This window comes from Osmerus eperlanus, chromosome 20 (assembly GCF_963692335.1).
Source record: "Osmerus eperlanus chromosome 20, fOsmEpe2.1, whole genome shotgun sequence".
NCBI lineage: Eukaryota > Metazoa > Chordata > Actinopteri > Osmeriformes > Osmeridae > Osmerus > Osmerus eperlanus.
The window spans coordinates 5,714,739-5,742,410 of record NC_085037.1 but is presented as its reverse complement, the minus strand read 5'-3'; the positions used below and the strand labels follow the sequence as shown (position 1 = coordinate 5,742,410).

Below are 27,672 nucleotides of genomic sequence, written 5' to 3'. Positions count from 1 at the left end.
TTGCCCCCCCCCCGACCCTCTCCCCCCCACCACCTTTAAAGGGGAGAGAGCTCAATTTTCTCACGCTTATTTATTGATGGCTCTTTGTTCACCTCTCTCTCTCTCTCTCTCTCTCTCTCTCTCTCTCTCTCTCTCTCTCTCTCTCTCTCTCTCTCTCTCCCTCTCTACCTCAAAGGGCTGTCAGCACTGACGGTGGCTCACAGAAGTTATTTTGGGCCCTTGTGTCTGAAGGTAGCGTTTGCGTTTTCTTCTAATGCAGATCCTGCTGTTGTGTCACTTCTGTGCAATTAGCAGCCACCAAACGGAAAAGCCTTCTACGGAAAACAAGGCATTTAGATTGGGGTTTTTGTGCCTGTCTGGGGAGCTGGTGCTGTGCGTTAGGTGGACCTGTAGCGGGGTTTGCTCGTTTAAAGATAGAAATACTTAATTTATCATAAAGTCTGGGGCACCACCCTAATATTGGTTTAGGACATTAGGGAATCCTATGTTTAATATGTAATAATCAGTCTCATCTTTAGGAATGAATTTGTTCTAAGAGTAGAGCCAATCGTAACATCAGTGAACACGCACGTCAAAATATCTTTACAATGAATTTATTCAAGTAAGGTAAACAGATCTTATGAAAAGTTGGATTATGGGTTTGATATGAGAGATTGGTTTCAATGAACAGAATGAAATGGTCTAACTTAAAGAAAGGCAGAAATTGTACAGTCAGTGATTACATCCTTACAAATCATAAACAGAGCTCACGCCAATGCCATGTCGAGGAGGAAAGAGCGTTAGCCATAGTTACGTTTGATCAGGGGTTGATCAATGATGTTGAGGGCGGTTTGCGCCAAAGGTCCATTTGAAGAATCTGAAGTCACAGCGCGGCTGCGCTGGGTCATGTGACTGAGTCTGCGGGATCTCAGTGAAGTCGCATTTGGAATTGCGTTTTTGGTTCTTCTGTTGAAACGTCCAGATAGTGTCGCGATCACTATAAAGTTGAATCTCAGGAGAAGCTTGGCGACGTCCTTGGAACGCCAATCCTGATGGCGTTCATGCCATGGTCGGTTTCGCTGGAGTCCGAGATTGATGGTCATCTTAGGGCTTTATACAGTTCGAGGGAGGACCCGTCTGGGGTCAGATGTGGGTTAGGGTTAGATTGGGTGAATGATTGTTTTATTATGATAGCTTCGTGTAGATACCAAGAATGACGTGGTTATCTTTCAGGAAGAAGGAGTTGTTACTAGAATCAAGATTTCAGTGAACACAACATTAAAACAAAGTAACAAACATAACACAAATATCCCTCTCATAATTCTCCACCTTGTACTCTTGTGGTAAAGGTGAAGTCTCAAGAACTTTCCTCAAAAGTTCTGATCAAGGTATGTTCTTTGTTCAAATCGCCGCCGAAACGGATAGCAAATGGTCGCTGGAGACGTGTTGTCTAAATCAGGCCCTTTGAAGCTTGCAAGCTAGCAGGAGAGCTGATTAGGTAGATTGGGGAGGTCCCCCCCCCCCCCATTCTATGGTTCCTTTGCATCGGCGTTTGGTGGGTAATCAGCATACTGAGGGTGTCACAAGGGCTGATTAGGTTTGTCTGATGTGATTGAATCACTCTTCAGGTGTGGCAAGATGTTGGCTCCGTGTGGTCTTGTGGACCTCACTACAGACCTTTTATTGTGATGAGCTGCAACGTTTTTCACCTTTGTTTTGGGAAGGAATGACAGCGCAAGTCATTACGCCTTCATAAGATGGAAACGAGGCAAACTGTGCACGCTTGCACATACACACATAACAGGAATACACACAGGCACAAAATACACACCAGAAATACACACGCACACACCTACACAAACCACATCTGTGTACACACACACACACATCAGAGATACTCACAAGTATGAATATCTTTTCCAATTACATGGGCTTGCCCTCACGTTCCCTCAAAAGCTCATTTGGTCACAGAGAAGAACACGTGCTAGACGCAAAGGAGCATGGGAAGGATGAGTCTTAATGAGGGAAATCAGTGGAACGTGTCTGATGGTGACATTTCCTCCTGAAAACGAGGGCTTGGGCATGCCAGTGGAGCCTGAGTCCGCTTCCCTTTCAGCACCCCCCCCCACCCCCTCCCCACCCCTCCCCACCCCTCCCCACCAGCTTGGCCAAACCATTGCACGACAACAAGCCCTCAGACACAAGGCAATTAAAAGCACTGATCTGCTTACACACCCGGAAACACCCGGGCTTGCTTCAGGAGGTGGCTGAGGAGGGGCACAGGGAGGAAAGGGAAGATTAGGACACGTGGGGTGGGATTTGGGTGGGATTTGTTTTTCAGCAGGAGCGGGCAAATATGCCAGTCCAGAATTAGCTGAGTTGCCACCCGAAGGGAGAGCAGCTTGTCTGTTTTACTGTGCAGGGAGTGTGTGGCGTGCCATGTTTCCTAGCTAAAGAGTTAGTGTACATGAATAAAGAAAACAGACGGAGGGTTCCAAACAAAACTGGGTGAGCAGCGTTGAGGCCTGTGTCCCAAGCGCGGGGCTCGTAAGCAAGGCCTGGCATGGAGTCAGAGTAGCTCTTTAACACCAGCATGGCTCTGCCAAGCCTTAATGGGATCACTTAGCAGAGAGGGTCCCGGGACCACAGCTACACGGGGTCACACGGCCTTCCTGGCGCACCAGGGCCACACTGAGCGATGGCCACTCCATTGAAGTCATGACATGGTAGAGCATGTGAGAGGGGAGTGAGTGTGCTGGTGCTTGGCTCAGCCCCCCCACCAGGACAGCGACGCTGCCCAGCCGAGTACCCCTTTCCCCTGCTGCTCTCTCTGGCTCAGCTGAACTGATGACACTACGGAGCTGGATGAACACTTATAGCCCCGCACATCCTCTAGAGGGGGACATGGAGGATTTGCCAGCATGGAGGATTAACCCAAGGACATACACTGCAGTCTGTTCACGAGGAACATCCAACATCTCCGTCTGCGCGGTGGACAAATTGTCCTCTCATTTGGGGCGCATATGACGCAGACATCTCACATTCTCTGAAATGTGTTATTTATGATTTCGGTGGATGAAAGATAATGGCCTTCAAGGTTGTTTCAGGATGTTGCCAGTGTTAGGCATAGTTTGTGGGCGATAGATGCCAGAGACGGTTGATAACCTTAACAGGCTTAAAAGCCCTGATGTTTGTGCTCTCCCCACCCTGGCTTGGCTGCCCATCATCTCGAGCCTGTCATCTCCTCCCTACAGGGCTCTAATTGAGGTAAATGACTGTAGAGTCCGAGTTGGCGGACATGCTTAGTTTCACACAGTACCACAAACCTAGTTACCACAGGTGTAATTTTCCCACCCGAGGGGGGACAATTGCTAAAAGGATTCTAGGGGTTTTGATGTATAATGGCTTCTATGAACGCCTGTAATGGTCTTTTCGGAAAACTGGTATTACACCCCCTGTGTTGTTAAGATGGCTGTTAATTCTATCTTCGGTGGCAATTTTCTCTTGTGTAACTAGAAAAAAGAAACAAACAACAAAGTAATGTTGTGAGTTATAGAATTTAATGACAATTCATTTCCTGCCCCTCAATCGACCATCTCTTTGTTCTCTTGTCCACAGCCGGCTGTACGTTTGAGGAGGATGCTGACCCCAGCCTGTGTGACTACAGACAAGGTCAAGAGGATGACTTTGACTGGCAGCTCATAAGAACCTTGAGCTGGCCAAACACCACCCCAGACCTTTTACGAGGTGAGCTCCACTGACACCCTGTCCACACCATCCCTCTGCCCTCACACACCATCAGTCTCTTCACGAGCATCTCTCTCTTGTTGACCATCTCCCCAAGTAAATAAAACAATGCTACAGTGCTGACGTGGTTATGCCTTACCACTCAATCTAAATGTCCATTTTAGCATGCAAGTTCCATGCCTGGGGTGATTTTAGCATGAGGTCTGGAACAACTGAAGCAAATACGGCCTAACATTTCCATTACTTTCGACCGGGTTCCAATCATTCCTGCAGCACCAGGTGGTCTCCCCAGGGGGTCCCTGGGAGTTTTTCCCATCTATATGTGAGTTAGTCATGGCTCCACAGGGGTAGCCCCAGCATCTTCCTGCGCAGACAAGCTTCACACATGTTTACTGAACGCCCCCTGCGCCCGCTAAGACACGCTGGGCCTCTGCCATGCGCCCCCAACAACTTGTACGGAGGGTCAGACGGCGCGTGTTTTGGAATATTTGCTGGCGCAGACGAACGGTGGGAATTTGTGAAAGTATGGAAGCGGGAAAAGGGGGGTGGGTGGGGAGGGAGGGAGAGGGGGGCACGTGAGGCACCGCAGCGGAAGAGTGGCCTGCAGACGTTCCGGGCTGCATTATTCATCCGCCCTTATCAAACACTTGTTCCTCTGGTTTGGGAACGCCCCTCTGGAGGCTTATTGGCTGCGTTGACTCCCTTCCTGGGATTGGTGGTGTGCGGCTCAGGTCACTGCTGATTACACTTCCTGACGTTCCTCAGGGCGCACAGGAAACAACACAACACAGGACACCTTTTATCTCAAAGCTTCTGAACGCAAGCTCCCAAGTGTTGTGCTTTCAAAACCTCTAGTCTCAGGGATTTTTGGACAGGCGTGTATTACTCTTCATGCAAGTGTGGTCTACTTAATGTGGTTTACTTTATACAGTTACAAACCCATATCTCTTCATAGAATGAACATCCAGGGCTCAGATACATTCATGTACATCATATTTCACCAAAAGATATTGAAAGAATAATACCTTTAAGAGCAGGGATCAATTCAAGAACAAGATATGGAATTAGAATTGATTTTTGCCCACCTCATTGTTAATCACATACTGGTGTAATACCGGCCCTTCTCTAGAACAGATTACTGTTTAAACAAAGGGGCCTATTATGCTTGGTGAGCCATTCATTGTATAATTGTGCACAGTTCACATCCTAGGCCTCAGTTGGACAGTGCAGCCCTTAGCTACAAATGGATTTTTTGTTGCTACTGTACAGTAAGTGCTCATCCAACCAAGACCTTCTTGAAGGAGTCTAAATTCCTTCAGAGCTGATAAAGAGACTCCAATTGAGACAACAGCTTAGTTTATTGGGCACCAGTGGCTCGATAGTATTGATTTCAATCCAGAAACCTCCAGAATAACAATGACATGGAAGGACTGCAACCACATAGGCATCGTGCTGCAGTTCTACAGTCTGCTCTCTATTGCCCCTGCAGTCTACTGTTTCTGCTCTCCACTGCCTCTGCTCTCTACTGCCTCTACTCTCCACTGCCTCTACTCTCCACTGCCTCTACTCTACTCTCCACTGCCTCTGCTCTCCACTGCCTCTACTCTCCACTGCCTCTACTCTCCACTGCCTCTACTCTCCACTGCCTCTGCTCTCTACTGTCCCTTCTCTTTACTGTGTCTCCTGTCCACCACCCCAACATCACTCCCTGCTGTCGAGTGCATCCTCCGAAACAGAAAGTGGATTATTAAATATCAGAATGTAGCTGACTTGTGATTTCTGTGGCTGATGAGGTGTGTGATGGTGAACACTTTCGGGATGTCAGGGTCTTCGGGAAGTATTTCCCCAGGGACTGTGGAGTAGGTACTGCAGCTAACAAGAAGCCAGTGATCTGCATTGCAGGGTTTATGGGACTGGAGGCCTGTGAAAGTGCTGTGGTGGTGTCCCAGTGTGCTCCAGTGGCTTTGGCAGTCCGGGCAGGAGCTTCTCCGTACAGTAAACGCTTGTTCGACATCTGTCAGCTTGTGGCCACAGATGTCACTCATCCGTGGCCTCCAACATGGCACCGGGTGCCTGCTAAGTCACAGTGAAGGGTCCTCCTCCCCCACTGAGCGCGTCTCCAGGGGCGGAGGTCCAGACATGACAGTGGTCTCATTTCTCATTTCCCTCAGTGGGACTTCAAACGGACATGGTGTGTGTCACACCCTCCCTCCCTCACCCCACCACCCCTGTTCTCCCTGCCCCTGTGGTTTGAATGCAGGACGTCCCCTTCACTTCGCCCGCTTTGATGATCCAGGCTCCAGAGTACAAGAACTAACTAGCAGTGGCGAAATGGCTCTTTGCATTTAAATGGCACATTAGCAGAACGATTCCTTCCCATTCCAGTACGACTCTCTCTCTCATTTGCATTGGCGTTCCAGGGCCAATGAAGTCTTTGATGTAGAGGTGTAATAATAAGACAACCTTGCCAGGATTTTTTGTCTCTCGCCTTCAGCACTAAGAAATCACTGTGCCTCGTGCTGTCCTGGGACTATTTAATGCGTAAATTTGCCAAGCAGACTGGGAATTCATTAGCTTTGATAATGGGATTTAAAAAGGGTCATTAGAAGTCTGTGATGTTCGCGTTTGTTTTCAGGTTTAGCTGTTTCTCTGTGGAAACAAACGTTATATTGCTTCGGTAGAAAGAAGGTAGAACTGTGGCTGGTCAGTATGTTGTTCCGGAACAGAATGTGCATTGGGCCGTTTGGGAGAGAGGGCTTTTTTAGGTCCACTTGTTGTTATCAGACTCTAAGTCATCCTGTACTCTGCTTCTGTGCATATCTGGGCTGGTTGAATGAGTTCTAATTAAATATGGGGGCCTTCACAAGAGCATGAACTGAAGGGAGGGAATGGAAAAGATAAAAAGAGAAAGAAAAATGAGTGTTGAGCTCAGCGGAGAGACATGACATGTTCCAACACTTAATCTGTAGCTGGCTAGATTCAGGAGATACACTAGTAGTGAGTGATAAGGCCAGTGCCTCTCTCTCCCTCTCTCTCTCTCTCTCTCTCTCTCTCTCTCTCTCTCTCTCTCTCTCTCTCTCTCTCTCTCTCTCTCTCTCTCTCTCTCTCTCTCTCTCTCTGTATATATATGTATTTGTCTCTCTGTGTTTGACAGACAGGAACTGTCAAATGAAACTTTTACCTGGAGACGTCTGATATTGCCAAGCTTGTTATCCAACTATTACGCATCGCATTGCAGTGAAAAATGAAAACCCTCCGAGCAAATAATCCAACGGCCCATTGTTGGAAGTGAGTATAGAGGATTAGGAGAGGAAAGGGGTGAAACGCGAAACACCTTTGCTTCTGTCTCTCACTCAGGCCATGAAGGTTTCGCCCCTCAACCATGTTCACCCCACCCATTCTTTTAGAGGAACATGGTGTATAGTCTTGATCATCTGGACTCACCTGCTGGTCTGAAATGGTGACTGCCAGTACTGATCATACATACAGGATGTGAGCTGACTGCACTGATTGGCTTATTGTGCTGCCAAGCAGTAGCCTGATTAGAAAGAAAGACCCTGATTTTGATGTGTTTGTAAAAAAACAAAAAAACTAGAAAAAATAGGTTTTCTAATCACTTCATTCAAAAGGGCAGGGTTACCAGGATCGTTGCACATCGGCCTCCTTGGAAACAGATAGAAATGTTGAGGGGAAAAAACGCTCGGAAAAAGAAAATTAATCCCTTTGTGAGTGTTTGATTGGTTTCTGTGGAGGCCTTGCAACTGGAGGATTCAACAGGGCATCTCTTTCACCCTGCCGAGATCAATCGGCAGCATTGTGTCTTGTCTCCCCGGCTCAGTGAAAGGCTCCCTATGCCCTGACATTCATATCCAGCAGCGTCTCTCTGTGTGCCTCCGATGATCTCTCTCTCTCTCTCTCTCTCTCTCTCTCTCTCTCTCTCTCTCTCTCTCTCTCTCTCTCTCTCTCTCTCTCTCTCTCTCTCTCTCTCTCTCTCTCTCTCTCTCTCTTCTCTCTCTCTCTCTCCTCTCTCTCTCTATAATCAACATAACTGTAATGACAGGCTTCCCATAGGAGGCCTATTGTGGTGGTGAGCTCAGTGGTGTCATTAAGGGAGAGCTGCCCTCTTGTCTGTGGTGGGTTCACGTTCAGGGAGGCACAGGGGGGGCTCACCCCCCCCCCCCCCTCACTGTGACTCAGCTCATCTGACGCCCGGCGGGCCTGTTCGGCCCCCTCTCCAGGCCGACGCGGATGGGGGGGTGCTTTTTGGGATAGTTGTCATAGAAACAAGCATGAGAGGATTCTGAGAGGAAACGGCCCCACCTGGTCTCGTCTGCCGTCGGTGTGTCCTGTTCATGTGCTTCTCAGTCATTATGCTGTAGCCACAAGGCGCGGCCGCGGCCCCCCGTCTCTGAGCTTCCTGTATTTATTAGCTTTGCTTCATGCTTTTCAACATTTACTTGAGCTTTTAACCACAACACCTGGTCTTCTCCCCAACATTCCGCTGAAGGGAACCCGAGGGCACAACAGGAGCTGCTCTACTCTGAAAGCCATGAGCTCGATTCTCACTCCAACTCATTTGAATATGTTCAATTACACTCTCTCGATTTTTTTTCCCACTTTTCAAATGAAATGGATTTACATTTTGGCAATGGAAATGTAATCATTTGGGATTGGAAGTGCACACTTCACAGTAAGAATGTTCTATATGGGGCGTCCTGGTTGGTTCACCGAGTAAAAATGTCTACCATAAAGGTTGAGGCCTTATTGTAGTGGCCCAGGGTTCGATTCCATTTGCTACATGTCATCCTTTATCTCTCCTGAATTTCCTGTCTCTCTCATACTGTCACTATCATTAATGAAGCAGAAACACCAAACTGTAAATCGTGAAAAAAAGAATATTCTTGAAAATAATCTCTTTGTTTAGACCTTACACTTCTCCACTCTTCTCTTCACCTCCTTCCTCTCCTCCTCTCCACCTACTGCCCCTCCTCCTCTCCACCCTCCTCCTCTTCACTCTCCACCTCCCTCTCTCCCTCCTACTCCCCCCCCCTCCTTCTTATCTTCTGCTCTGTTCCCCAGCTCCCTCCCAGGTGAAGACTATTTCAGTATGGCTCCCGTAGCGAACATGTTGCTGTCACTGTAATTAATAGATAGGTGCCGGAGTTAGTCGTGGAGTCATTTGCATGTAATGGGTCTGATAACGGATGTAAAAATGAATGCCGAGAGCCGTGCGTGGGTAGGGAGCTGCATAAGACTGATGACCATTTGAATAATACATACTAAGCAATAGCTTCCTGCCAGATCAAAGCTCTGGAGCTCACTGGCCAATTGGGGACACTTGGCCAGCTACTCAGGCACGCTCATGGGATGTGTCGCTGTGCCTCTGTCTAGCTCCTTGTCTCACTGACTCTGCCTGACACACACACAGTGCGCACGAACGCGCACACGCACACACGCATGCTCCCAAGCACAATAGACTGGTTCCCAACTGCTATGAATGTGAGACGTGTTGAATACTTTTAATTGTCTGTACCCTCAGTAATAGCCTGCTTCAAAAGTCAATTGAAAGTTGAACTCTAAATTTCTTGTAATTATTCATTTAGAGTGTGTGCCGCCGCAGCTGTTACCGAGTAACTAGGCAACAGAGATAGGTCGGAATGTTTTGCAGCAATACGAAATCCACCATTGTAATACGAGATTAGAATACTGAGAATCTTCTATGTGTTTACATCCACTGTTCTTTATATCTGTTGCACGTTTGCCAATTAGCAGCACTGGAGCAATTTGTCACCCATCAGTACTCGAGAACAGATCACTGCTTTTCAAATGATAGTTACATACATACTGCAGAAGCAAATGATACAGTCATCACTGTAAATAGGTCTACAGCATGTCTAGAACAACAATAATATTTTTGTATAGGCTGTGAAATGTATGAACTGCTAGCAACACCACATGTATAGTGGTACGAAGACTGACTTCACAGAAAGGGTTACATTTATTAACTTTGTTGATTTGATCCCTGCTTTGATTCTCAGACATACAGTCCTACAGTAGGTTGTCGGGGCAAAAATAATGTATCGTTTTCATTTCCTACCAGACAGGGAATAAACTGCTGAGCAGTGAGTCTGAGACGTGAAAAGTCAGCACGTTTGACTTCAGCAGTACATTTCGTAATGAGACACACAATATTCACACTGCATCCTCAATCCTGAAGCACTGTAGAGGTGAGTCAGTAAAGTTTAGTTGACACAACTTCTTGACAGGGCGAGGATATGTTTTGAATCCTTCATCAAACAGTAGTATTTTCCTCCTCAGTCCTTTGAGGGTGCACATTGGTGTGCGTGTGTGTATCAGCTGCCCTGCGCCTCTCTTCCTCTCCTAATTCCCGTCTACCTCTGCTATAGAGGGCCTGCCTAGCTTAAAGGTTGTTGTTGGAGCCTGTCTGTATGTGTCTGTATGTGCGTGTGTGTGTGGTGGTGGCCAGGCTGTCATTTCAGCAGATAAAGAGCAGACATGTGAGGCGTGGTGATGTGTGAACGGAGGCTGACATGGAGCAGTGACACAGGGAGGGTTATCGGCCCCCGCGCAGGCAGCCCCTGGTCCACCGCTTCCCGCCATCGCTCTCCCCACACGAGTAATTGGCTTCCTCTTCTCCTCTCGTCCGCCCGACGAGCAGCTGTCAGAAGCGGACCTGCGCTCGCTTTCTGTACGCCTCTCTCTATTTCTCCCTCCCTCTCGCTTTCTCTCTTTCTTTCGCCCCTCTCCCTTTTGTACTCTTTATCTTTCTTTGCCTCTTTCTCTCTCTCTCTCTATCCTCTCTGTCCTCTTTCATTCTCATCCACGGCGAAATGGGAAATTTGCTGGATTAAGAATATGAAATGGGAGTGCTAAACATCTTTAAAGCTTGTGCTGTCTGAAGGCCAGACAAACGTGGAGCAGAAGATAAGGGGAGGGGATGGAGGGAAGCTGCTGGAGGATAATGATGTCAGAAGCAATACATTTACTCTCCAAATTCTGTCTGAACATGGGAATGCCAAGGCCTGGTCTCTGGGGTCCAAGGGACTAGACACTTGATTCTACAGTACTTCAAATGTGGGTGTACTTGGCTAAGTAATTTTTTGGGGTAAACATGTCACTAAAAGATGAGGATACATTTAATATTCCTACTTTTTCACATCTCTTGATTATATAAAAAAATAGTTCCAGCATTAGTAAAGTATATCAACAGATGTTTTATTACTAAAATGTAGAATTAAAACTTTTACATTTTACAAGCAAAACATAATTTTTGTCTTTGTTATTCTTTTTGATTTTGGTAAGGATGGCTTGCGTATTGCAATACGTTACAGTACAGTGTGGTGTAGACTCTGAGCAGTCATACTCTGGCTGCTCCTTTCTGAGCTGGTTGCTGACTCAATAAAACAGTCGGTCTAACCTGTTCCACTGCGCCTTGTAAACCAGCCATTCAGAACTTACCTTCTCCACCACCCCCAGTAAACCAGCCATTCAGAATCGACCTTCTCCACCCCTCCACCCCCCCCCCCCCCCAGCTGCTCACCACGCCAGAGCTCCAGGGTTGTGAACCCATCACATCCTAGTGCTGCAGTCCGTTATTGGGGGGGGGGGGGTCATCAGGACCCTTCCTTAGGCATCACTTGATGGTAAATTAAGCTGGCAGGGGCTCCGGGGAGAGCATACTCTGGCCAAGACTAATCCCATCTCCAGGATTCTGCGCTGGGCTTCCATCTTGACCGTGGGCTGCTACTCCCACTAAGAAGAAGATGCAGCCCTTTGATTGGCCACCCACACCAGTGGAGGATTCAGGCTATGGCTTATGGCTAGTACTGGAGTGTTGCTCCTCCTCTATGTTCTACTACACCAAGGCAGAGTGAAATTATGCAGAGTAGGGAACATGACCCTGACAAATGCCTTTGGCTGCCATTAGCACTGAGTGTGCACCCTAGCGCCACCTCTGGTCTGAATAAGTAACAGCAAAAACACACCACAATAGCGGTCTTCTTTATCTACTTTTACACAGAGTAGCCTGAATCTCATGCGGCAAAGCCCTGATTGGACTGTCACACCACATCAACCATGTTGAGGAAAAGCCCACCAATACGTGAACTCGTGACAGGGTTCAGGGATCCAATTAAGCTTGCATGTGCTCTCACTCCTCAGTGGTAGCCTGGGTGAACCTGGTCCTGTTCACTGTGTCTACAATTCAATTGGCCATGGAGCAATCTCTCTGACTGGAGAGACGGTGGCATGTTCCGGGTTTGAAGGCCCGGCGGCCTGGGTGCTGCTGCTCTGTGGGATGGGAGAGGGAGATAAGCAGGATTTATATCCCAAATAGCCGGATAATTAATTGGAGTAGCACAGGGTGGTGTAATCGTGTTTTCCACGGCCCTTAACCCGCCTCACCCTGGGAAAGTAGACCCAGGCACTTCAAAGTACTGCCAAAAGGATGCGACGTGCACATCCGCCCGCGCACACACATATGGTGGAGAAGCCCCCCCCCACACACACACTTTCTTACTCCGTTCCCTATTAAGTACTAATATAGAGAACGATGGCGATCAAATAATTAAAAGTCGGCTAAATTCCATGACGTTCCGCGTAGCTTTCACAGCTTAGCGGATCTAACCATAGCGATGGCGCGATAGCGCGACTCGGGTGTGTAAGCCGAGAAACCAGCCCCGTGTCAGAAGAAACGCAGGTCTGGGCGGCTCCGTGCCACAAGAAACAACCACATCCGTGAGATGTGGGCTCCGGTGATCATCAACACGCCCCTGGGCGACCCACATGTTTTCCCTGGGTGGGACAACGTCCCCATTTCACAACTATGGCGTGGCGTGCTACCACTGATCTCTCTGCCTGCAGGTGGGACCACTCCACAGCTGGGATCTCACAGCGCCTTTGTTTTCGCTGCACCTGCTGTCTCGGAGCGAGGATGAAAGCACAGGCTTTATCAAGCCTTTAATGTCCACAAGAGGGAATACATCTAATATCTCAGTCTGTGCGAGCTGCCACAAGCGGCGTGTTTCGGTGTTGCTGTACAGTGTGTCTTGATGTTATTTTCCACATAATCTGTCATGTGTAAAACCGTATGTGTGCTGTGTGTGTAATGAATGTTTAGCAGGGTTTGATGCTGTACATAACTGTTTACTTTGTGAGCATGTGTGCAATGTATTGAGTGTGAATACAGGCACCACACAGCTAGATATAGATACACCATGTTTACGTTGGGCCTGCAGCCCATTGCCAGTCAATTCCTGTCACATTTCTGGGGGTTACACACAGTGATGGAGAGTGAAACTCCAAGCAAATTCTCTGCCTGTTCTGGTAACCTCCCAAGACTAGTCCATTACTTCATACAGAATGGTGTGATGAAGTACAGTTCTGCAGCCCACGGTTTGTGTGTGCGTGTGTGTGCGTTTACACTGTGTGTGTGTGTGTGTGAGTGAGTGTGTAGTCACTTCAGAGAACAAGTCAAAAGGAACTAAGCCGGAGGCACACGTCCGAGCCAACGTAATCTCCAGAATCTCCGAATTTCACCTGCGCTTTTCTCAAACGCCTCACTGAGACTGAAACAAACAGGCTTTTATGTTCTCTCCCTAACCCAATCTCTGTTGTGTTTTTCATTGCCGTGGTGGGGCCAGGCTTCATCAACACTCCTAGCTGCGCTCACTGGTGATTAATGGAGAACACAACAGCCGCGCACCAGCTCCCCCGCGGTGCTCTGTCATTATTCTCAGCGCTCTTTGTGTGTGAGCGAACGCCAGAATAAAGAATACATAGTTGCTGAACCTGCAGAGAGAGAGGAGAGGGGGACATATATCATCTGGGAGGAAAAGCACAATTGATAACGGCCGGATTGGATAGAACCGTACCTGACAAAAAACTCAGAGTTATTGTTCGCAGCTAATCATGCCTCATGGTGCCGTGTTATTCCGGTTTTCCCTGTCCCTTTTCTGCCATTCTCTCTCTTATCTTCACAGCGTCTCCCACTCTGGGTGGTGTGCTTTAGTGGCTGTTCTGCAGGGCTAGGAAATAGATGTTCTCAAGGAACAGAAGTCCTTGTGTGGATGTGGAGAGTGCTCCATCATTAGCTGTGTGGGGTGAGACTTCCGACAGTCATTTCTAACCCTTGTCTCTCTAGACTCGGAGGTGGAGGGCACTTAGGAACAGCATAGGCCCGTCACTGAGCTCCAGTCCTTGAAAACATGGGTTGTCTCAACAGATCAAGCCTCTGCAGGATATATGAGTCCCCTATCGAAGGAAAGCCCTCAAGGTGTGTTCTTTGAACGCAGTGTGTTCACCGTAAACAGTGCATCGAGTCCTGTTCAAGTCCAAGTGGCTCTCGAGGGTTTAGTTCTTGAGTCTCTTATCTCTTCAGATGTTCATGGTCAAGTGTGTCCGGACAAAATCATGTTGTTTTTCTGGAGTTTCTTCACTGATTTCCTGAGAAGACTGTTTAAAAAGAGGACAGGGACACAGACGGCTCCAGCACCTGCAGATGCATCGGTGGTGCTTTTGTGTAATGTAGTAGCAAGAAGGAACCAGCGTTACAAAACAAATAGTTTTTTTTTAATGCCTTGAATTTGATTTGATTGTCAAAAACTGAACTGAAACTGCACTGAAGGGAGGAGAAAGGAATGAGAACGGATTCAAGTACATCCCAAAGATTGCCGGGAGGTGCGGAGAGAAGTGAGGAAAGGGGAGGGGGAACGTGAGTTAAGAGGAGAAGACAGCGAGTCGAGGAGGAAGAGAGAAGGTGATGGGTAGGACAGGGGAAGGAGGGTAAAGTCTGGAGTGAGACGAGAGCTCCGGGTGGCTGTGCTATTATGCAGATGAGGGGACTACGACACTCCTAAACCCTGCAGGCGTTTGCTAATTCATCACTGTCGCCGGGTGTGTGATATGTCGACAGCGGTGCTGGGTACGGCAGCTGTGTTGCTGCAGCGGCATCACTTCACGAATTGATCACTTGGTACTTTACAAGCCTGCTGTTAGAGGGGCTGGGGCCAGGGCGGGGGCTGGGGCCGGGGCTGGGGCCGGGGCTGGGGCCGGGGTTGGGGCCGGGGCTGGGGATAGTACTGAAGCTGGAGCTAGTGCTGGTCCCTGAACTGTAATGGGAGCCTCTCAAAGCCTTGATTAAGGCAGAGAGGAGCCATGCCTTGGAATCTCAGAGGGCTCAGCTCAATCATATATTGTTCTTCCCTCTGGCTTCTTCTCCCCCCCCCCTCTCTCACTCTCTCTCTCTCTCTCTCTCTCTCTCTCTCTCTCTCTCTCTCTCTCTCTCTCTCTCTCTCTCTCTCTCTCTCTCTCTCTCTCTCTCTCTCACTCTGTGGCTCTGTCTCTCTCACTCTGACTGCCCACCATGCTTTCATTGCCCTCTGCTCTTTCTCTGTTTTCTATCAAATTGTTTCTGTATTCTCTCTCCAGCTTTCCTTCCCCCGTCCTCTCTCCAACACTCTTCTGTCTCTACCTCTTCTCTTATATTCTTCCTCTTTCTGATACTCGTCTGTTCATCACTGCCTTCCATCCTCCTCCAACTCAGTTTCGAAAATCAGTTCCCCTCCCCCTCTCATCTACTTGTCCTTCCTCGTCTTTTGTCCCCCCCCCCCCCCCATGAGTGTCACTGGGTTGAATCGCACGGCGGCTATTACACAGCATTACATTATTTATCTGCAGTGTCGCCAACACCCCGCCCCAGAGTGACTGCTCTGACACCCACGCTCTCAGCACAGAACTGACAGACCTCCTGTCACCCTATTTGCACTGACGACGTGACTTCCATTTGCATCCTCTTCCCGAGGCAGCGGGGTGGGGGTTGGGGGGGGGGTGGTGGGGGTTGATGGGCAAGCAAGCACCCTCACTGTGTCATTGGAGGGCCCCTTGTGGCCACGGCGCTACGCCGGGTGGAGGTGTGAGGGGATAGAAGGAGAACCGATCTGCGACTAAGGAATGGAAACCGGGGAAGTCATTCCCTGTATGGAATAAAGCTTTACACTCGTTTAGTAGTGCCCCTCGCCTCTCGTTTCCCCGAAATCAACGGAGTGAAATGAAAAAAAGAGAGATGGGGAGACTTTCTGTCCAGCAGAACTGGATGAAGGTTCCTCTGAGTGGATCATATCAGAGGAACAACGCAGGACTGTTGTGTTCAGAGAAGAGGCGGGCCCATCAACACCCACGCCACCAACAGCATCACGCACACCTTCAGTCCCGTACACACAAGCACCCCCACACACACACACACCATACACACGCCAAACACACACCCTACACCTGGAACATACGGAGAGTGGTCATTTTCTCCTTTGTGCCCCCTTGGTAGAGTGTCAAACAGAGACCCTCCAGAGGGTCCTTTTCTCTGTCATGGATTAATTGGATTTCCTGACCCAGTTCCCCCTGTCCTATCACGGACGCTCTTGTGTGCGCGCTGCGTGTGTGTATTTCCGCCAGGGCGGCTTTGATGGGTGCTTCTGGGGCGCCGTGTGTCACCAGCCTCTTGCTCTCAGTCTGCTCTGGTTCATTGTGTGTCGTCGTCGTCGTCCCCCCTTCTCACCACACTCCGGGACAGGGACAGCAGGCAAACAAAGACCCCCACTAGCTCCCCCACTCCCTCTCTGCCTAACACATACACATGGTCCTGACCCACCCTCTCTGCTGCTCTGTATGGGGCCATCACGGCCCCTGTCAGTGGCGCTGCTGTTGTTGTCTGCGTGGCATTTCTTAGCCTGGGTAGGAGAGCCGTTGGTGCTCAGTTCATCTCCGGTCCACCGCCTGGGGGGGGGGCAGGCGAACACACAGGGAAGACAAATGAAATTAGCCCGACCAGACGGCTGCTAGCAGACACCCCTGTAGTTTGTTTTTCTGCAGCAGTCAACCTGAATTAACACTCCCACTTCTCTAGTAAATGTCCAGAGAAACTCCACTCCCTGCTACCCCAAGCTCTCACAGAGTGAATTCAGGATACAGTCTAAAGGATCTGTGGAAGGTTACTGTGAGCGCAGGCTACAGTAACCGCATGCGGTATATCATTAGAGGCTGCAATTTTAAACGAAGGGAAGGTGTTTGTTTTGTTGCGACTGCAGTACAATGTAGAACGTGCTTTTCAACACGCTACATGACCTTTGAGCTATGCTCCTGGCCTCAGGTCATTAGGTTTGCCTTCACAAGACAATAGCTTTCTGGCCTCTCGGTAGGCATCCAGTGTACCTCCTAATAAGGGTTCACTGGAGCCCAGCTTCAGGGTTTGACTGACCACCTGGGTCTTGTTGCTGTTGCACCTGCTGATGATTGGTCAGAAAATGGATCGCCCACTACACCGGTCCATCCATGTTCTCAACCCAGATGCGATCATTTCACCGAGCAGACTGTCTTTCCCCCTTAACAGAGAGAATAGGGTACTATAGTTCAGAGGTTCTGCTTATAATGCGTATTTCGATCTTTGGAAGTTTCCGTTGGTAGTCGCTGTGTGTGCCGTTAGGACTGGTGCCCTGGGAGATCTGAACAGAGCCTGCTGGGAATAGAAACCTTTTCTCTTTTGTGTCTGCCAGAGTGATGACTTTTGAATGAGCGGCGGTTTCAGTGTGTCTGAGAGGACAAATGAACTCGAAGTAACGGCTGTTTTGTTTGGACTTTTGAAAAAATCCTACAGCCTGCCCATTGGGTACTTTTGTGGCCGTGAGGGCCAATCAGCGCATAGCGAGGACGGTTTAAAAAGCGCACTGCACTGTGTGTGGCTCCTCTAGACGTTGGTCTGTACTCTCAAAGGGGATCTGATTTGCTTATATCAGATGCGGGTCCCCTTGTCAGTGGCCCATTTCAAATTTAAACCACCCTGCTTTTTGAAAAATTCAATAGCGTGCCATTTGTTTGGGGATGGAATTAGGGGCACACAGGGCTTTTGTTGTGCGGTTGAGGGAGCACTGAGGGGCAGCATTAGTGTGCCCTCTACTGCACAAACTTAGCTGCACACTTGCGTGTGTTGAATACAAGTTCAAATCTGATGTCTCTCAGAGAAGTGGCCGGGGGTACAGTAAATGGACGAAATGGATATGTGAAGAGTTCGACCATTGCCCGAAAAAAACACTCTCAAGTTGTAAAACCCCCAAGTTTAGAGAGAGTGACCTTACGGCCTTCGCTTCCCATTCAAATCAAATCAAATCAAATTTATTTGTATAGCCCTTTTTACACGCAAGCATGTCACAGAGGGCTTCACATATGCCCATAGAACTGCCCCTCAACCAACCTAAACCCTCAAGGAAGACAAGGAAAAACTCCCAAAAAACTCTCAACAGGAGAAAAAAAAATGGAAGAAACCTTGGGAGGAGCAATTCAGAGAGGGATCCCCTCCTCCAGAGACGGTTGGTGGGAGAGAGGAGCAGAACACAGGCTAAACATAGTCATACAGTGTCGATGGTGTCAAGACAGTGTCCATTATTCAACTTTATAGATGTAGGACAGGACCGGGAGACTCACGACCAGGTCCAGCGTTGGCTGACCGAAGACCAGGCAGGTGCTGACAACTCAAACCCCCCACACCACAAGGGATGTGTGTGGGGGGGGACAGAGAGAGGAGAGCAGGGATTAGAGAATGCCAGGAGCAGCTAACAGTTACAGTCATAATAGAATGAGATCCCCACCGGTCAAGTGTGGACTGGTGCAGCAATTTAACAGAGCAAAAAAGGGGAATTTGATGCAACCCCACACACCAAGACAGCGACAGCCTCCCTCATTTGGAACATGAAATCTGTTCCAGGGGAAGAGAACTCTAAAATAAGTTATACTTAAAGAATAAGGATGGAAACAACCCGTCCCCCGTTGCCTCCAACTAGTAACATACTTACATACATACTTACTTTCGTAGAATTGACTAAACAATAACGTTTTTAACCTAATTTTAAACGTCGAAACAGTATCAGACTCCCTAATTGAGACGGGTAGTTTATTCCAGAGAAGAGGCGCTCTATATGAGAACGCCCTACCTCCAGCTGTTTTTTTTCTTAATTTTGGGAACCACCAGATAGCCGGCATCTTGAGATCTAAGTGTCCTTGCCATTCAGCCCAAACAACAGAAATCCCTATAGTGTTTTTGGCTTGGGGTCAGAGGTCGTTTTAAAAGGAGAGGTAGCTGAAGGCTAGAAGGGTTGTGGGTGTTGTGGTCAGAGCATCTGTTTGGACGCGTTGGTGTGTGTGTGTGTGTGTGTACCCTGAAGGGGATCTGGACCAGATGGGCCGCTCTCTCCTGCAGATAAACTCTACCTCTCCACATCCGCCCCCTGGCCCTCAGCACGTTTGTAACTGATAGGGCCTTATCGTGCCCACGATCCTACCGGAGGTGGATGGATGTGGTGCTGGTGGAGTTGGGGGGGGTGGACCGGGTTGCTACACTGGGCCCTGGTCCAACTTGGCAGACCTGATACCTGGACAGAAGCTCTCCCTGACCCCACCCCCCCTCGTCACCTTCGTCTCCGTACACCCACTCTCTTCTCCGTCCAGATACTGGCCCCCTCACTGGACCACTGATGAGGATCTGACTTTCAGAACTGGTTCTGCTGGCTGCTCCTCTCTCTCCTCTCTGCCCTGTCAGAGCAGGGTAAACAGAGCCAGGAAATGGGCTTATCTGTAGCAGAGATGGCTTCTGGGAAGAGGGGGGTTAGTATAAGCCATTTCCAAGGCAAAGAGAAACAGAGGAAGAGAAACAAGAGATAAAGAGGGATAACAAACCAGTCTGTGTACACCGTAGTCCTTGTTTTTATCGACGTCCCTCCTATTCCTCCTACTCCTCAGGTCACCTTACCTGAATGCATGTCTTCAGGTTGTACAGTGTAATTGCCCATGCTCTTACAGCAGTGTTAGTGTCCTATTTCCTGCCCATCTCATCATAGCCATGTTGAGATAATTCCGTCCCAGCTGTGATAGAAATAGACCCTGGTTTGATATGATTCAACTGTCTCCAGTTCCTCTTGTCTTTTCACAGACTGGCCTATTATCATTGTCATGTTGCTTCGCAATTTTATCCGAGGAAGCACATCCATTAAGGAATATCAAAGACGGATGATTTCAAGGATATAATGGAGATACTTTTCTTTTCCAAACACATCTTCAAGATAGATTATGTATTCTTTTCAAAGGTATTGTGTTTCAATCAGATTTTTTTTTCTACTTGCTGACTGTGTCCCATTCAGTGTCCTTGCTCTGAAGTGAGAGATAGGGCATTTTCACTGTCACGTGGAGTCAGCAGTTGGCTATGAGTCGTGTCTCAAACTGTTTTTCCTTGTCTGCCAATAGAAAGTCTCTGAAACTTGATTTCCGCACTACCACTGTATATATCAACTGGTAGCAAACAAGGACTCCCTAAGTAGAACAGCAACTATGTAACCAAAATGCCCATGAATCAAATACTTTAGGTTGATAGTGTTGTGAATGTTTGATGTGCAAACCTATCGTCTATAACGTCTCCATAGACACCAACCCCATATTCTTAGCAGTTTGGGAATGTAATTGAAATAGAAATCTAGAGTACATTCCATAAAATACAATCTGGTGTACAAAGGGTGTGAAGACGGATAGAACAGGCAGCATACAGTTCGTGATTGTATCGTGGAGTGCTGTAACAGCTAGCACAGAGCCCATCTAGATCTCACTGACACCTGTTAAACCAGGATGTCCCAAGTGGGTGGCAAGGATATGCTCCGGTTGAGAAATGACTGGAGAAGATATGAGGGGAAGGGGGGGGTATGGATGTGTGTGGGGGGTGGGGGGTGGGAGTAAACGGAGATGCAGGGAAGGAGAGAACGTGGGGAGCAGGCTTCCACAAAGGCTGTGAGGTACAGAGATGAAACAAATAGTAGATCACAGACTTCAAGTCAAAGGGAATGGGAGAGGAGAGTGTAGTGGGGAAGGGCGTGTATGTGTGTGTGAGTGTGTCTGTTTGGAAGTGTGTGTGTGTGTACGCGTGTATGTGTGTGTGTTTGAAAGTGTGTTTGTGTGTGTGTGTGTGTGATATCAAGATGCCAGGATGGATGTGGGCAGTAGTTGGAGGGAGTATTGGCTTGTCAGCCCACACTGTGTGGCTGTGTGGCTGGTAATGCACTATTGATTTGTGCAGCATGGGAAGACAGCATCCTGAGACAGGCTCCACTCACATCCACTCATTTCTCTGTCACCGGGGGTCTGAGTTTATAATTGTGGGTATATGTTTTCGATGACATTCGGTTGGATACCGTTAACAGGCTAAAAAGTCTGTGTTAGATTGGAGTGCATTCCATTGTGTATGATTGTGTGTGTATATTGGTAAAGATTTCTCAAGCATTACATCAAAAATCTACTGTAGCAGGTAGACTGTACAGTACAGTATGTGCAGAATTTGTGATATTTCATAAGTCTAGATTTGCCACATGCAGGCACTCAAACGTTACTTGTGTGATATGGAAGAACCACTGTTCCAGCACCCTGTGTTCCGTCAAGCCTGGTAATGATGTTGTGTTTTCTGAATCTGCAGTCTCCAGGTCGTCTGAGGGGTTTCTGACTCTCACCTGGGGACCGTATTAGCCGCGAGACCGGGTGCGAAACAGACTCTGCTTGTTTGTGGGGAGGTTAGCTGGAAGTCTTTGCCGCATTCATGACCAGCTGGTGTTGGTTTGCACATTTCCCATTTGCCCGGCACAAGCACTGTGTCACTTTGTAAATGGCAAAATCTGCATTGGCTTTGGGCTTCAGCAAACAAGTGCAGGACTGGAGTTGCAGCCAGCCCTGCAGATTACAGACAACAGGCCAGATACAAAGACAAACAAAAAACAGCGTGACCAATCAAGGCTGCTCCCCATCGACCAGTGACGCCCTTCAAAAACTCTCTGAGGTGAACGCTGCTCCGGGGGTGACTGTGAAAACACAAACAGACATGGAATGCTGAAACAAACTCAAATTTCTCAATTGAAATTCTGGGGTGACCTTTTCCGAATGGCCCTCAGTCTGAGAAAATAGACAACGTGCTCACAATAATCGAAGCCAATTTGACGCGCATGTGTATAATAAACAAAAGAGTTAAGCACACGGTGTGGAGGAAAAAGATACATTTGTTTATATAATGCTTTGATTAAAATGCATCCTGTTGTGCATGACTTTTTGCTTGAGAGATGGTCTTGTCTGATTGTAGAATACGACCGCCTCAGTTATACAAAGAGTTATTGATGGGAGCAGAGGCGGAAAAGCATAAGAAAAATGGTGGAGAACTACATCATGATAAAGGCCCTTCCAGGTCTCTCACTCTACCGCTCTCTCTGCCGTGCCTCTCATCTCTCTCTCTCCCTTCCCCTGTTCTCCCCCCTCTCTGTTTCTCTTTTTTCCTCTCCTTCTCTTCTCCTCCGTCTTTCCCTTTCTCATGCCTTTCATCTCTCTCTCTCTCTCTCTCTCTCTCTCTCTCTCTCTCTCTCTCTCTCTCTCTCTCTCTCTCTCTCTCTCTCTCTCTCTCTCTCTCTCTCTCTCTCTTTTCTTTCTTTATCTCCCTCTCTCTCTCTCTCTCTCTCTCTCTCTCTCTCTCTCTCTCTCTCTTTATCTCCCTGTCTCTCCCGCTCTCTATCTCTCCCTCTCTCTATCTCATTCTCTCTTGTCTCTTCTTCCCACTTTTTTTCTGCTGTAAGTGTGATAAAGGCAGGCCAGCCTCTGACACTGGGTCCCACCCTCGTCTCTGATATGAATGCAGCAGGGCTGAGGCCGTCCCCTAATCTCCTAATGCATGTTCCCTCGTCCTTGGCAGGGTCACAGGGGAAATAGATGGTGGCCTTATCAGCGTCTATGGATTTATGGAGAATTTTTCAGCGGCGGAAATTTTCACTCTAAGTTGTATATGTATCTGTGTGTGTGTGTGTATTGTATCTGTGTGTGTGTACTGTGTGTGTACATGTGCATGTGTCCTCAAGGATATGATAGCAAAGGTTATCCGAAGCAATTTCATAGTATTCTTATCACTGAAGTCTTAATTAATGGATTAATCAACCTGACTCAATCAATCTCCTGTGGATGAAGGATTTCATTCATATTTGTAAATTTTTTATATACAGTACATCCTTTAGCTCACCTTCAGCAGAATACCTAATTTCCTCCTATTTGAAGTCTCCATTAATTGAATATGGCAATTCCACTTCCTCTATGATCATGCATTTACATGTTACTTTCCCCAGTAACCACTAGGGGCTTCTGCAAACAATTCCAATCTAACTAAAGGAAGGCTGAAGCTGTTTACTTACGTAATGCTATGTACCACAGATAAAAGCATTTTTAATTTGATTTCTAAACATGCCCTCAGGGTCTATCAGAATTAGTTAAACATAATTATTCTGACCCATGTTCCCTCTATACTTTGTCCCGTTATTCAACAATTGGCAGATGAGTGTGCTTGATTCCCTCACTTTGAAATTAAGTCAAGTGAAAGTGCTCACACAGCTGGTTGCTTAAAATGCTTTGTCACTCCCTCCCTCCCGCCCCACCGCCCTCCCTCCCATCTCTGCTCCGCAACAGAGGCCAGGAACCGAGGCTGCGACAGCAAGAGGGGGTCCAGACGCTCGGAGCTGGAGAAAAGCAATTTAGCCCCTTTGCCCCCACGGGCCTCCCCGTGTCAGAGCTGCAGTGCCCGGGGCCAGCGGGCCGAGTCTCCCCCTGCCCGGCTCTGGGCGGGGGCAGGGGAGGAAGTGGAAAATCAATGTTTTCTGAGAAGAGCGCTGTTCTCTCCCAGGAGAGAGTGGCTAGTTATCAGAGGGTATGTCTGGCAGCGTGGGGCTGTGTCCCGGCTAGGGTCAGTGTGGAGAGGGATGTAGGGACACTGGAGGAAGAGTCAGTTTGTGACATACTGCAGAGTTTAAAGTTCTCTAAATGCCAGATTCTCCTGAGTTCTGACCTAGCTGGGTTGTAACTGTCATATTGAGAGAATGTCCTTAACTTATTCTGGGAAAAGTCTTAACTCCCTCTAATTTCTCATTTCTAACGCCTTTTCAATAGTTCAACCTTATACGTAAAACCAAACTGCTAAGCTTTCGAGTATGTCGGTGTATTACCACAAACGAAACTGAGACACAAATTAGAACCTTTCAAAAATACATTTCAAGAGAAAAGCTTGATAAATACTTGGATCTCTGCAATGACGTATCTCCAACTCAAAGTCTAAAATTAGAAAAGCCAATTAGACATTGTTTACCCATGGGAGTGCTTTTATCCACGTGTAATGAAAATGATTAAACGTGCTACCTGCTAACGCGTTACACTCATTTGTTTTCGGCTGCGGTGTGGGTTTGGTGCTCACGGTGAAGGTGAGTCTCTCACAGAGGGCAGAACTGGACTGGATTCTCAGCCCGCCTGGAGCCATGCTTGGGTCACCGGGGTCCGGTCGGCATGGTGACTATGACACATCTCTGCCTGTGAAAGGCCGCTACCGAGAGCGAGTGCTAAGATAAGGTCCCCAAGGCACTGGACCATCTTAATCACTTTACCTGCCAAGCAAGAGGAAGGTCAGAGAGACTTGGACCCGCGCCCACCTGTGCGCGTGCCGCTATGCTTGTGGAGGAGTGTCGGTGTGTAGTGTGCGCATGTGTGTGTGTTACCATGTGCGAGCGTGTCCAGATGCCTTGGCTGCCATAACTGTGTCAAAGTGATTAAAGGACCGTCTCAAAATGTATGTCAAAAGGTTTGCTTGATTTAGGTACTGCAACTGAACGATGCAGCATAACCTACTAAATGCATATCAAGCACCATTAAATTACTATTACCATCATGCCCTGATTTCTCATTGAGGCGAGCTCCATCAAAGCCTATAGCCGTGAAGCACTTAAGGAATTACAGGTGTAGATATGATGGAATCCAATACTTTAAGCTTGTAATAATGATTAGGGCATTAGAAAGATTAGCAATGACACTAAGGAACTGACTACTGTATTTAATCCAGCTTCATAAACAAGGCCTCGTGAGCATCTCACCCTCCTTCCTTTCCCTCCCTCTTCTGTGTTGCTGTTCTGCCGGGGTGTGGAGAGTTTTGAAGGAGGCTGCCAAAGGCAAAACTCCCTCTATGTTTTTTGGGTCTGTGTTTGGACTGGCGACTTTGGCTTTGTCTGGTGGTAAGGTGCGGCCCTCTGGGCAGCGGAGATGAGAGAGCCTCCATGCTCTGTGAACTTGTGTCTAATGGAGGGCCTCACTCACCTCATGTGGCTTTGAGGAGGGGGAGATCTTGGGGATGGGGAGGAGGAGGAGGGCATCGTCAGACAGCCACGCTGAGCAAGGGAAAGCCCCAGACTCAGACTACACACCTGGATTTGGGCAAAACAGGCCACATATATAGTATGTACTGCCTGATACTCTCAAAACAACGCAGAGGCCAATTGCATCCTTGATTGCATGAATACACAGTTTATTCATGGTTCAAAACAATAGCATAACAGTTTGCTATTTCACTATTTGAACAGAAACATACCCGTTTTGTATGATGTTTGTCAATGAATCGCTTTCCACGATGCGAGCTGATTAAAAAAGAGCTGTATGCTAAAGAGCTCTCTCCTCTCTCTTCCCCCAGGGTCTTTCATGATGGTCAACTCCTCCCAGCATGCCGCGGGGCAGCGCGGGCACCTGCTGCTGCGGCCTCTCAGCGAGAACGACACACACTGCATCCAGTTCAGCTACTTCCTGTACAGCCGTGACGGACACAGCCCCGGGGACCTGCAGATCTACATCCGGGTCAACGGCGGTCCGAGGGGAAGTGCCGTGTGGAACGTGTCCGGTTCCCATGGCCGCCAGTGGCATCAGGTGGAGCTAGCCATCAGCACGTTCTGGCCCAGCGAATACCAGGTGAGCGCTAGCGCTAACGCTCCGAGTCTGTTGTTTACAGCACGAATGTCACGATGTTGTGGTGCAGGACTACGTGCCTCGATACATCATAGTGACTCGGTGGCATTATAATTGCGGTGTTTTGTTTATGGCGCTCGCATCCTATGTGTATTTATGGGTTCATTCTGCAAAGGGGCGAGATGGTAATCAATATCTCTTTGTTTTGCGGGCGTTGGTTTGATGGTGTGTTATTATCTCCATTGTGTTGCCTGTAGGTCTTTGACAAGGGGGAACGCAGCCTAGCTTCACCTCATTATCGACCATGATTTATACCACAGCATTTTTCCTGTCTTTTATCCGGTTCCCCACATCCCCACCTCCAAAAACAGCCACTTAATGAGAAGCCGATGGCTGGTGTAAGGGATTGTGGGAGTGTGGCTGGGCTGAGCAGTCAATTGACCTCAATTCCATGTGACCCTCACGCTGTGTGTGTGTGTGTGGGGGGGGGTGTGAGAGTTTGCTTCTGTAACCTTGGTCCTCTCTGGGCCCATCTCAATAAATCAAGAGGCAGTTAATGAGATTAGGCCACGTGGATCAATGAGGACAGCCTGCTCTTCAGCATCCTCAGGCTCTGCATTTCCCGAAGCCTCGTGAAACAGCCCACCTGATCCAGAGACAGGATCCTTCCTCCCCTCGCTCTGCGGCAACATCAAAAGTGTCAGCCGCCGGTCACTGTACCGTTTTCTCTCGGGCGGAGGAAAAGACGGAAGAAGAAAGAAGGACGGAGGGAGCGGAAGGTGCGGGGGGACGTCAACACTCCGGGACAACGGAGAGGGGGGGGGGGGGGGGATTCGAAATGGGGCTGAAATGCGATATCGGATACAAAGCTCGCCAATTGGGGCCAACGGAAGAGAAATGCATTAGCGCTGTAACTCACCACCCGGATGGTGCGTGTTGAAGCTGCCGGGGTGTTATGGAAGTGAAAATGAAGACGGGACTGTGTTCCTCTCTCTATTTCTCTTTATCTCTCTCTCTCTCTCTCTCTCTCTCTCTCTCTCTCTCTCTCTCTCTCTCTCTCTCTCTCTCTCTCTCTCTCTCCCCCGACGACTAGACAAGACAGACTCGGGACGGACTGCTTTGTTTGTCCCGTGTACTGTAGGTGGACGGGATCGGCTGCAGGTAATGAGGCAGCCACCGTTAAGCTGAACAGATGAGGGAGAAGAAGAGAGGGAGAAGGCAGGAGAGAGGGGGAACGAGGACCTTAAATCCTGCCCTGAAGGGGCCTGTGTGACTACATTGTGAAGGGGGACAAGAGCCCTTAGGCGGGGCTCTACGGATCCCTCTGCCATGTTCTCTTCAGTCTCTCTCTCTCACTCTTTACCCCTCTATCTCTCTCTCCCGCACCCCCTCGTTCTATCTCTCCCCCTGTGCATCCTCTCACTCCACCACTCACTGTTATGGCTCAAAGCCCAGCGCTCATCCCATCCCACAGATAAGGATCACTGTCCATCGGGCCCGGCAATCTGATCAGGTCCCACGGGGCCCGAGGAGAAGCCAGGGACATACAAGACAGGGTGAGCACAGAGGGAGAGCGGCAGCAACCGCACGAGAGAGAGACAGAGAGAGAGAGAGAGAGAGAGAGAGAGAGAGAGAGAGAGAGAGAGAGAGAGAGAGAGAGAGAGAGAGAGAGAGTGAGGGGGGGGGACAGAGAGGGAGTTCAGATGTAAATCCGTTGGTCCCCTGGGGAGTTAAAAAAGCACTGGAGAAGGATCTGAGGTATTGAAGTAGGCAGAGAGATAGAAAGCACCTTATCCACAATGGTGTCTCTTCATAGAACCATAACACTCTTAAGGACTTTTAACAGAGTGTTAATTATCTACATCACACGGTTTCTATATCTGCAGTAAGTGAACAGTGTCAGCCTATTAAATGTTTGGCAGTAAAATATGTTGTCAGGAGACGTACCATAAGGCTTAGGTAAGGGTTTTTAATATCTAAGATCCTCCATTAGAATGGTGTAAATAGTTGGCCCACTAAATAGGTTTGCTAGTGACACTGCTGTCCATCTAACTGAAATGACAAAAGCTTGCTTTCCTTTCAAAGATGTAAATATCCATAGGGTCTGGT

The 27,672-nt window shown here is 48.4% G+C and overlaps 1 protein-coding gene across 1 annotated transcript in view; it reads left to right on the top strand.

Moving 5' to 3' along the window:
* The window catches only part of ptprua (protein tyrosine phosphatase receptor type Ua), a 96,747-nt gene that overhangs the window by 27,422 nt on the left and 41,653 nt on the right, over window positions 1-27,672 (top strand). The window contains exons 2-3 of the mRNA XM_062446058.1: window positions 3,598-3,726; window positions 25,295-25,566. Coding sequence (XP_062302042.1) covers window positions 3,598-3,726; window positions 25,295-25,566 — 401 coding nt within the window. The remainder of the gene's footprint in view (window positions 1-3,597; window positions 3,727-25,294; window positions 25,567-27,672) is intronic.